General features: G+C 35.4%; 1 protein-coding gene across 2 annotated transcripts in view; it reads left to right on the plus strand.

Annotated features, from left to right (window-relative positions):
* RYR2 (ryanodine receptor 2) overlaps window positions 1-12,726 on the plus strand; it is a 699,456-nt gene that overhangs the window by 611,153 nt on the left and 75,577 nt on the right. For both annotated transcript variants that reach the window (XM_043544343.1, XM_043544344.1), the window contains 2 exons: window positions 10,954-11,034; window positions 12,017-12,105. In XM_043544343.1, coding sequence (XP_043400278.1) covers window positions 10,954-11,034; window positions 12,017-12,105 — 170 coding nt within the window. The remainder of the gene's footprint in view (window positions 1-10,953; window positions 11,035-12,016; window positions 12,106-12,726) is intronic.

A 12,726-nucleotide genomic window follows, 5' to 3' on the forward strand; every position in this document is an offset into this window, starting at 1 on the left:
GTCCTCCCTTCCTCAGTCATCACTCATGAGCGTGGTAATTATTAAAACAAGCTGCCTTTTATTTATTTTTTCCTGTCGTTAGCTTTGTGTCAGCACTGTACAGCTCCTGAACACCATGAGTTTTTTTTGTTCCTATGAGGCTTTTAAACAAGTGGATTCTTTTCTATTATTATAATTGTGTACTCCAAACTCTTCCGTTTTTATGCCAACTTTCCCCACGTCTTTGTTCTTCCTCCCTTTCTCAGGATTTGCACAGTAACTGGCACACTAGATGTAAGAGCAGCAAGCTTTTTTTTAATTTATTTGATTTATTTTTCTGTTTGGTTGTTGTTTTTTTTAGTGGGCCCAGTATTTGCAATGGTTGGATGTTTTTTTAAAAAAGTATATATCTGTATATACAAACCCTTGTGCTGTAATCCTCCTGTAGTATTTTTGTTGTGCATTTAATGTGGCTTTATCGCTGCATTGATTTTGTGCAATCACAGGAAATCAGTGGTGGATCCAGAGAGGGCTGGAGGTTGGGATAGAAAGGAGATGTTGGCTGCCACTGGCTAGGTTTACACTATGCAGTCAGAATTCATTTTCTACTACAGTACTTGCCAAAGTAGCTGATAGTTTAAAAACAAAACAAAAAACACCTCTGCTATTTCTTTTCAGGGTTATATCAGGATATTACCAGTTATTCCTGATAATTTGCCACTTTGAGAGCTTTTTCGTACAACAGAGAAAATGTGTATCCCTTAGAGGCAAGGGGTAACAGTAATTCATCTGTCACTGAGCATGCTCACTTTAATTCACTGAATATGAGTTATAGGCAGCCCAATGCCACTGGTATTAATGCCTGATAGCATTATGAAAGCCCAGCCATTGAGTCTGGAGGAGAAACGATAGATTCTGCTGTGAATGATTGCTAGACATTCTATATTTTATGGGGTAGCTGAGCTCACATAACTGCTAGCAATCCTACAAATACCCATCTAAAAAGTCCTTCCAAGACAGCACCAAGGTTTAGACTGGGTGACCCAGGGAGAATATATTTTTTCCATTCCATTTTACAGGACAGATACTTACTCCAAGATTCAGAAGCATGTGGTTGATTGTTAGGGGAATGGAGTGAGGTCCAGAGTACATACTATAACCTGTTCCTTACTACTTCTACATTTGATGCAGGAATTTTTCAATGAGTTGTTAACTTGTTATTACTGACTATGAGCCTGAATCAGTTTTCACTCCAGTCAGTTCTAAAAACTCCTGTTGACTTCAATGGGAGTAGGCTTTGACCTCTAGGTAGTGGTGGTGTTCTGTAAAACTCGATTTCTTTTCCCATCTCCACATTGGCATTAGCAGAAAATCCTGCAGTGAGTTAAGATGGATGTAAGATTTATTGCCCTTTTCCAACTCTTCTCTTTGTGCTATCCCCACCTAAGCTCCTTGTCCTGATTCCTCTTTCATTAGTACCACCTTCCTGTACAAAATCCTGGAACCCCCACTGGTAAAAACACTGACGGTTCTTCAGCAAATGTGTTTCTTACTTGTTTTTGTGGTGTATTTAATGTTGTATCTTTCTGTATGTATATTTGTTTTGATTGTCATGTTTGTTTTACAAAAAAAAAGGTTCAGAATCAAAGTCGCACAAATTTTCATTATCCCATCTGATGGTTTTCCATTTTTTATTTAATTCTGTCTGTCTATACTGTCTCATCATGATCATGATAACCTTGAAAGTGCAATTTTTCTCTCCTCCCAAAGCCCTTTCTTTGGTTGACAGATAATGGAATGCATTTGTTTAATCTACACTTGCATTATCTTGCTATTGTTGGGCACTCTTCTCGTACAGGATTTTTTTTTTCTTTTAACAAGACTTCACAAAGAAACTTGAATATGTTCTTGGGTCAGAATGATTTTTCCTAAACCTGATTCACAATTAGCTGGTGAGGAAACTTCTGTAAAACTTACTTGCCATTTGAAACACATACCCTCCTATATGACTGGCGTGGTTTGCCTAAAATCATTATTGTTGTTTGTGATGTATGGTTAAATAGATCAAACTTACTATGCAGCAAGGAAAAGAGAGTTTGGGTCAGGCTACTGGAGTTCTGCTTTAGCCAAATACAATATCCCTGAAATACTAATCACTTTGAAACCTGTTGATATTAATAACAATAATACTCTTGACACCTTTTATTTGAAAACTTTAAACGGCTTTACAAACAATTAAGCCCCACAAACGCCTCTAAAATAGGTAACCATAATTATACCCATTTTATAGATGGATAAATAAAACAGTGAAATTAAGTGATTTCCCCAAGATGACATAGCAACTCATTTACCCAAGTTGGGAAAAGAACCCAGAAATTCTGACATCCACTTTCTTCCTTTAACCATCAGACTGTGCAGCTATCCTGTTAAGAGTTTCAATAGAAGATTGATTAGCAGTCTCCTTAAAAACATAGACTTACTACAATTATCTGAGATTGATTTTATTTTAATTGGAGTTAATATTCATATTCTTCATTTAATACAATCTCTACAACCTACTAAATAGTCGTATGTTTGAAAAAAAATACTAAGATTTAGAAGAACTTCTTTACTAATTGAAAATAGATTTTTAGACCCATTTTTCATTTCATTAAACCTTTTGTGAATCTTGCCCTTTGTTAGAGGAATATTGTAATTGCATTTGACTGATCTCACTTGAGAGACAGCTTTAAAATACTGCCATGTAATTTTAAATTACAAAGGATAACAATACTTTATTTCTGATGCCTGACAATATTTGTCATGTGCTACAATGTCACCTTTGGTTCAAGGCCAGTTGATTTTTATCTTCAGAAGACTCATAAATTTCCACAACAGCATTTCTATAGAAAGGACACTTAAACAGTAGTTGAGGGCTTCACAGGCAAAACTCTACTTGTTTTCTCAGCCGTATTGAATAATCCATTCATTTTTAAACTATAAAATGGAATGAGGTTTAGAGAGATGCATAAAACTATTGTTAAAATTAACTTTTAGAATGGTGTTCTTTAAGAACATAAGAATGGCTGTACAGAGTCAGACCAATGGTCCACCTAGCCCAGTATCCTGCCTTCCTACGGTGGCCAATACCAGGTGTTTCAGAGGGAGTGAACAGAACAGGTAATCATCAAGTAATCCATCCCCTGTCGCCAATTCCCAGCTTCTGGAAAACAAAGGCCAAGGACTCTTCAGAGCATGGTTTTGCATCCCTGCCCATCCTTCCTAATAGCCATTGATGGACCTATCCTCCATGAACTTATCTAGTGCTTTTAAAAATCCTTTTATAGTCTTGATCTTCACAGCATCCTCAGGAAAAGAGTTCCAGGGGTTGAAAGCATTGTGTGAAGAAATACATCCTTTTGTTTGTTTTAAACCTGCTGCTTATTAATTTCATTTGATCACCCCTAGTTCTTGTGTTATGAGAAGGAGTAAATAACATTTCCTTATTTGCTTTCTCCACACCAGTAATGATTTTATAGACCTCTATCATATTTCCCCCTTAGTCGTCCCTTTTCCAAGCTGAAAAGTCCCAGCCTTATTAATCTCTCCTTATATGGAAGCTGTCCCATACCCCTAATATTTTTGTTGCCCTTTTCTGAACCTTTTCCTATTCCAGTGTATCTTTTTTTGAAATGGGGTGACCACATCTGCACACAGTGTTCAAGATGTGGGCATATCATGGATTTATAGAGAGCCAATATGATATTTTCTATGTTATTATCTATCCCTTTCCTAATGATTCACAACACTGTTAGCTTTTTTGACTGCCACTGCACCTTGAGTGGATATTTTCAGAGAACTATCCACAATGACTCCAAGATCTCTTTCTTGAGTGGTAACAGGTAATTTAGACCCCATCATTTTTTATGTATAGTTGGGATTATGTTTTCCAATGTGCATTAATTTGCAGTTATAAAGCTGAATTTCATTTGCCATTTTGTTGCCAGTTACCCAATTTGGTGAGGTCCCTTTGTAACTCTTTGCAGTCTGCTTTGGACTTAGCTACCTTGAGTAGTTTTGTATCATCTGAAAATGTTGCCACCTCACTGTTTATCCCTTTTTCCAGATCATTTATGAATATGTTGGATAGGACTGGTCCCAGTACAGACCTCTGAGGGACACCACTATTTACTTTTCTTCATTCTGAAAACTGACCATTTATTCCTACCCTTTGTTCCCTTATCTTGTAACCAATCACTGATCCATGAGAGGACCTTCCCTCTTATCCCACGACAGCTTACTTTGCTTAAGAGACTTTGGTGAGGGACTTTGTCAAAGGCTTTCTGAAAATCTAAGTACCCTATATCCACTGGATCACCCTTGTCTACATGCTTGTTGATCCTCTGAAAGTATTCTAGTAGATTGGTGAGGCATGACTTCCCTTTACAGAAAACATGTTGACTTTTCCCCAACAAATCATGTTCATCTATGTGTCTGTTCTTTACTATAGTTTCAAACTATTTTCCTGGTATTGTAGTCAGGCTTACCGGCCTGTAACTGCCAGGATCACCTCTGGAGCCTTTTTTAAAAATTGGCATCACATTAGCTATCTTCCAGTCGTCTGGTACAAAAGCTAATTTAAATGTTATGTTACATACCACAATTAGTAGTTCTGCAATTTCACATTTGAGTTCCTTCAGAACTATTGGGTGAACACCATCTGGTCCTGGTGACTTATTATTGTTTAATTTATCATTTTTTTCCAAAACCACCTCTAATGACACCTCAATCTGGGACAGTTCCTCAGATTTTTCACCTAAAAAGAATGGCTCAGCTTCGGGAATCTCCCTCACATCCTCAGCCATGAAGACCGATGCAAATAATTCCTTTAGTTTCTTTGCAATGGCCTAATCTTCCTTGAGTGCTCCTTTAGCATCTTGATCGTCCAGTGGCCCCACTAGTTGTTTAACAGACTTCCTGCTTCTGATGTTCTTTAAAAAATAAATTGCTGTTACTTTTTGAGTTTTTGTCTAGCTGTTCTTCAGATTCTTTTTTGACCTTCCTAATTATAGTTTTACACTTTACTTGCCAGAGTTTATGGTCCGTTCTGTTTTCCTCAATAGGATTTAACTTCCACTTTTTAAAAGATGCCTTTAAATACAATTTGCAAAGTATCTAATATTATAATCTGCTGACATCTCTTAAACAGATATTGTAAATTTGAAAATCAATTTTCAATCAATTCAAATCAAAACCAAATCAATTCAAAAACAAAATTTTTTATCTGTTTTGTGAATGACATGTAAATTATAAAAAGGAAATTGTTTTAATATCAAAATTTATTTTTTCTTTTTATGTTGTTAGGTACTTTTTTAATTTCTCCCCAGTTGAACAATTGTAGTTAGTTTCTAGCCAATTTTATTGTGATAGTCTTATACCAGTACATTGCTGGAATCTTTGGGGGAAAAACACTGCAGGGAAATGTTGATTAATAAAGTGTGGTTTCAGTTGGATTTTTTGAATGTAATGGAATTATATCTGTTTGTCTTAGGTTCTTAAAAAGCTTATTTTTATAAAATCTAAATATTGTGGGAAATGTGACCTGATCGTTGTCCCTTTAAAGATTAGCCTTTCACCAATCTGCATGACTGGCATACATTCCATTTGATATCACAGATAGAATAAAATACAGAAGAGCTGTTAAAAATCAATAATAGTACAAATTAGTTAAATAGGCCCCAGTCCTGCAAAAACATACTCATTCTCTTAACTTTAAGCATGTTTTTAATGCCATTGAGCCTGATTCTCAATTACACTAAGGTCCATTCGTACTGCTTTAGCAGTTAACTTTAAGCATGTGCTTAAGTCTTTGCAGGACATGACCTCATGTTAGTGGCAGACACATACATCTTGAAATTAAATTCATATCAGCAATATTTATAAGCTGTTGAAGCTGATAAGGGAGTGTTCTGAATCGGTGTATTTCCTGCTAGCATTACTGCATCCTGTTGCTTGGGAGAGTTGCCTGCTTCAGCCTGTGCTGTAGCAATCCTTTCCATCTTCACATCTCCCTAGCAGAGCTTCCAACTATGAGGGCCCTGCACTTCTGTTTACATGAGTACTAACTTGCTTGGGCTAGCAGAGGTAGTTGTGCGTGGCTCAGTGGAGGGTGTGTGTGTGTAGGGGGGGAAGAAGGTTACTTTATCTGGTTTTCTGGTTTGAGCTCTTGAATGATCTGTTTCCTATGAAATCTATTGTAACTGTGGGGCAATAAAGAGACAATGACAGTCATGTGGCACTGGTAACTCAGCCAAACAACTTCTGAATCTTTTAGTGGAAATAAATTAACTGGTGTTACTATGGCAGATCTTTGCTGTTTGACAAGTGTGCATTCATCAAAATTGGGCCTTTGTGCCTTTTAGAATGGTAAATATTTTTAATATATAATGTCCCACAGATTTATTTAAATATTAGTAGCAGTGGGGATTTCAAAATGGGGGGTATGAAAGAATTAATGAACTGAGAATCAAACACTTTCAAGGAGATACATATGCTTGTTACATTCAATCTTATTTTTATTTTACTGCAGACGTTGCTTCTGTTTGTATACATCATATTATCAGACTCGCAACTGCACACACTGTAGGCATAAAGCCATTCATGTGTGTAACCATACCATTTATGTGCAACATGGGCAATGGCAGCATTTTAACCAAACAGTTACATGTTTAAGCAAATGTACTATAGTATATACATCACATCAATTGCAGCTAACCTAAGCAGTGACTCACCTCCCTAAGTCATGCTATATGCAATACGTATATTTGTAAGTACACTATATGTATAAATGTTTGTGTGTGGAGGCATGAATTTGTGTATGTGACGCCAAAAGTGGCTTGCTTAGATTTTAAGCAAAGAAATGGATCTGAATTCCAGAGGTGTCACTTGTAGTCTCCAAAGAGACACCTCTTTGTAGTTATTAAATAATGTTTTTATCCTGAAAAAATGCTGATGTTACCAGCATTTCTTTCTGAGTCAGATTATGGTCTGTTTTTTTAGTGCCAAGGATTTGTCATTCTAAAAGAGATTCAGATATTTTACTGGTTAGAAGAATTTGATCTCTGTAATCAGTACAGGCATACTGCTCAAAACTGCTTGTGGTTAAGATTGAAACATGTATATCATTTGTTTTTAAAAAGGAATCTGTGGGTCTGATTCAGCACTGCCTTTGTTCCTTGTGATGGGGGGCATACAACACTATCTTTCTGACTTGGTAGAATTTTGTGTATGATTTGTACTCATTTTACACAGATGTAAATACATTTTCCATGAGGTACTGTGAATGATCAGATCCAATATATTAGAAGGAGGGAGGATAAAACTGAAACAATAAAACCTCAAAAGACAGTCTTTCTGAATACGCATTATCTCAATGAAAACCCACTTATAGTAACTCAAGTTATGAAACCTTCTTTATAGAGACATTGAATGAAAGACCCAAATGCTTTGCAGTGTGCAAATTGCAATTTCTTTTACAGCAAACTGATTCTTATAGTGAAGTTGATGTGTCAGGAAATGATTTCATTATAAAGGAATATTGCTATCATTTAATTCAAGGCTTTCCTGTCCCTCCCCACCTTCCCTGAATGTCTCCAAAAGCTGAGAAGGGGAAAAGAAAGAAAAGCAAAAGTGAAGAAGTACTGAGAGGGAGGTGAAATGATAGAAGAGGAAATGAAAATAAATATTTTCAGCCAGTTTAAAGGACATTATCAAATGATTTATATTTTTAAAGTCCTCCTCAACCATTCCTCTTACTTTGGACTTTCCCTCTCACCATAGTCAAAGTGATGCTGAAGTTTTTAATAGCACCAAACTTGTATCTAGTGTTGTTTTTATGTATTTTATTAATATAATTTTTTTTAATATTCAGTACACACACACACAACCACTTAAAAGTCAGGCCTGGGACACTCAGTATTGCCAGGTTATAAGCACTATGGTCTCGCTAAGCATATGCTTTTAAGTGCTTTGCTGAAATAGGGACTTAAGTACGTGCTCTGTTCAAGCACGAGTATTCCATTAAAATTCATGTTTGGAGTGCTCAGCACCTTGTGTTATCAAAGTCAATATGAATATTAATTGTTTTTGAGAAACTTTTTGAGTGAAAAATGAAAGTGAGAAACCAGTGCAGTTAAGTGCTGTTGAAAGCTCCTACCAAGCTTTGTACAGTAGTTTGTTTAGAAAAGCCACCATTTTTTCTTGTGACTGTACTTCTTTAACATTCACACCTCATCTAGGCCCTAATTCAGGAAGTGTTCATGTGCTTAAATATTTAAATATTTTCCTCAATTGAGGTCCTAATTTTGCTGCATCTACTGAACTTATTTTTCCTGTCACTTTTTATTATGCCCTTCCCCCACCGCCCACCTTTTCCAAGTGAAAGTGGTCAGTTAGCCCACATGGCAGAGTTAAATTTCACTTAGAAGAAAAAGAAAATATCCACCTGGCAAACTTTTTTTTTTAAAGGTGCGTGTGGGGTGGGCTACATAAAATACATGTGAAATATTGCTCTATTAAAAAAAGTTATATTGAAACTATCTTTAACTGTAAGAGTAATATAAATAAATTTTACTGGAATTATTATAAATTATTAATGCAGGTAGTTTTTTTTTTTAACATTTCCTTAATAGTCTTGATCTGTGTTCTTTGTTTATGCCAAACTACCACTGAAGTCTGAGAGAGATTTGGATACTCAAGGAATGTGTGGTTAGGCCTTTTGTAGGCTTGATCCTGGAAACACTTATGTATGATTAATTTTCCTTAAATGTGTTGTCCCCTTGAAGTCATTGAAGTCTCACGTGAGTAAAGTTACATGCATATGTTTTTGCAGGCTCAGGTTCCATAGAGGTAATTGAGATTCTGTAAAAGTAATACTCGATCCTGCAAGGTTCTGAGCATTCTGGCCCCAATCCAGCAAAGCACTTAAGCACATACTTAATATTAAAACATGAGGAATCCAACTGAGTTATAAAAATAAAATGCTCAATATTGCAAGATGCTGAACATTCCAAGTCCAGCAAAGTGTTTAAGCATCTTGCAGAATTGAGCTCATATATAGTACTGTTGATTAATATACTACTTGTATGCACAGGATCCTCTTTTAGTCTTTTGTGTTTCGTTATTTAATTAGTTGAAAGGATTTTCAATCTTGTACAGTTGAAAAGTTATATATCTGGTATTAATGTCTGACCCAGAGACAAATTGTGTTAAACATTCGTCTGTAGTACTTGATTCATTGTCAGGGAGAGGACTATGCATTTTTTTTTTCTTTTTGCCATTTCAGTGAGAATGCAGCAAGAATTAGGGGGAGGAAAAAAAGACATTTTAAGTCTCCCTATGTTTGCCGCATTTTTATATACACCTGGTGATACTTGGTTTGGTCACCAAATATTGTGTCTTGCTGGCCAACAGGGAAAAGAGTGAAATGATTTTATATACTTCTTTTAATGTTCACATTAGTTTTCAAAATGGTTTTGCTTCCTAACCCTACCATTATACTGAAGCCTCTCACTTTGAAAGTCACAGACTGCGGACTGGTAAGTCCATTGGCTATTTGTAATTGTAATCATTCATAATTTTTATGTACAGTAAGCATCCAATCATATTCCTGTTTATACATTATATATATATGCATATATATTATCTCTCTAATTCAAGCACTTCCAGTCTGGGAGAAGTTTTATATTTTTGTTTAACTCTCATTATTTCTTTTATTCACCAACTGAAAAGGATAATGTTCTTAATATCACATTGGATTTAGAAGTTCAGGTACCAGTCCAAAATGCCTCCTATTTTTAAGAAAACTTTCAGAATTAATATACTGTACTTTTTCAATTTACTTGCATTTTTGTCTTTTATTTTCATGCCATCATCTACAAGTAACAAATGATTGCACATTAAAATTCTCTATATTTTAAAAAAAGTTGTTTCCATTTTTGCCAAGAAACCATTTGTCCCCAAAATATTTGTATAAAGCCCTAATAATGAAATCATTTGCCTTTAATACCCCAATGTAGTTTTGCTTGCTATTATGTCTTCCCTCTGTGCGAATTTATCGAGCTTCCAGTTCTACTTTGTTAATCCCTGATCTTTCCTAGAGCCACTAATGCTTCCCCTTTTCTCATGTAAACTTCCAGGTTGACTCTCTGTACTGATACAATTAATTGAATGGAGACCATGTTAGTGTACCAGATTTTCTTCAGCAATTCTGAAGATCTTTTACAGCTCTAGACACCTGGATAATCGCTATCTATAGAAAAACTAGGCCGTAAGGCCAAGTTCTGCAAAAGTCCTTAAGGACACGCTGAAGTCCATCCCTATTCAGAAAAAACACTTAAGCACATACTCAGTGCTTTGGTTAACCAGAACTAAGGGAATTTGGTGGCTAGTATCCCCTGGCTTTCAATGAGAATTGGTTGCCTAACTCTTTTAGACTCCTTTGAAAATCCCAGGTTAAGTGTTTTCTGAGAACATAAATGTCTATAAAGTTGTTGGCTTAGTTTGCTTTTAAAAATATATTTGTAGAGGTCTCTTTTCTGCAATACTTGATTAATTTTTCAGGCTTTTCAATATTTATCAGACATTGGAACAAAGTAAATCCAGTATTAACCTTTGTACATGATGCAGACTTCATGCCAACAAAAACAAAAGAAGAGTGTAAAAGATGGATTTTTTCTAAAATGTTGCCAAGCCCATGCTGCCGCATTTTATAGAGAGAAATTTGTGTCTTGAAATGTAAATGTTCTTTTCTTATGGAAGAGAAATAGCACCTATCTGCCAGCCACATGCCATGCTTCAGATAGAATAGTGGCTATAAATTGCATTTTATATGTTTGTTAATAGTGACTTTAGATTAAATATGGAGATTTGGTAAGGGGAGTGGGGAGCTAGTTGACAGTCTGTGATAATTTGTACCTCCATCTGGCCTTTCCACAGGAGAAAAGGTAATGCAGGATGACGAATTCACCTGTGACCTCTTCCGATTCCTCCAGTTGCTTTGTGAAGGACACAGTTCAGGTTTGTGGGCAGGCTGCCAGTCAGCTGAGCCAAGGTGATGGTAACCAGGGATAAAAGCTCATCAGTGCTGAAGGCTTGGCAAGTTTTAAGGAAATATTATGAAAGGTTCCTGAGTAGCTGAACTGTACATGAAAGAAAAATATTTATGTGGAGTTAAAATGTCAAGTTTCCTTGTTCATTTAAACATTGGGAGAAAAAAATGGCTCACAAAATGATAAAACTCCTGGAGCATGAACTATGTGAAAGGTAAATTAAATAGAAAATGAAGTTTACTCTAGTTTTAGCTCCTGATCACTAAATGAGAGGAAAGTCTTAAAGGAGGGCTTTGCAGCAAACATATTGTACTTTGGCATGCAAAGTATTTTTAGAGTTCTGGTTCTCACTGAAGGTGGCTAGGGGGCTTAAATGTCACCCCAGGAGCATATGGGAGATCTTCATTGAAGGAGGAACAATAGTTTTTCATATATAACATAAGGAAATACTAGCAATTTCTTTTAAAGTATTTTTAATATTAGTTCACTTACTCATATACTTTGTGGTATTATAAAAAAAGATTCCAGTTTATAGCTGTCAAACATATTCGTATCATTGTCCTCAGTAATGGCATAAGATTTAATTCGGATTTCATTTAGACTGGTGTAAATCGGGAATAATTCTAGTGACGTTAATGTAGTGACATCAGTGTAAAGTTGATATAAGTGAGTTCAAAGTCAGACTTATAATATGTTCACAGGAGAAACCAGATATTAGAACTTGTAAATTGTTACTTGATCTCCTCAATAAGATGGTACCATTCAGGCAGATGTGAATGGTTCAGTGAATTAAAATATGGATTTAAACAGGAAAGTTACTTAAAAGATGTTTCAATCCTTTAAAGTAGGCTTTGACCAATGGATTGTACCAGAATTTATTTTAATAAATAATTCTGAAAATATTTGAGATTTAAATAAATGTTAATTTGAACTCATCCTCTCATTTTTAGATTTTCAGAATTATTTGAGAACTCAAACTGGTAACAACACAACTGTCAATATTATCATCTCCACTGTGGATTACTTATTGAGAGTTCAGGTAAACCATCTTACATACTAATTGCAAATAAATACAGGTAGCTGTATTTTAGCATTTTTGTTGTTGTTTCTAAAAATTCCAGTATGTGGAAAATCAACCCTTTTTCAGTTGTTGTTGCTGTTGTCAGTATTACTATGTGACCTTGCAAGTTCTTTAGAGGCTCGGTGGTAATAATAAATAAATCTTTTTATGTTTTGGAGCTCATTTTGATGAAGTTTCAGCTGACATTCTTTAAGGGAGATGGAAAGAAGAATTCTGTGCACAAAGAATTTTCAGTTCCTTGATTTAGCTAGCTGACAGGCAGACAGTATAAAGACACATTGTTCACATGAACAGCACACAGCACTGTGTTAATGATTTATTCAGTTTAAGGGCCCATATGTGTGTGTAAACCTTGAAATAAACAAAAAGCCCAGGTAATCTAGACAAAAGTTAGATTTTGAAGGGATTTTTGGTTTTGTTTTGTTTTTCCCTGTGGGTTTCACTGGAGATGAGAGAGAAAATGCATTATGTTGATGATACCTAAAATGTCTGAGATTATTTTAAATCCATATGAATAAATGGATATTTTTTTTGCTCACAACTAAGTTTGCTTTTAAAGTCTACTTTATGAAAATGCTG

This window comes from Chelonia mydas, chromosome 3 (assembly GCF_015237465.2).
Source record: "Chelonia mydas isolate rCheMyd1 chromosome 3, rCheMyd1.pri.v2, whole genome shotgun sequence".
NCBI classification, from domain to species: Eukaryota; Metazoa; Chordata; order Testudines; family Cheloniidae; genus Chelonia; species Chelonia mydas.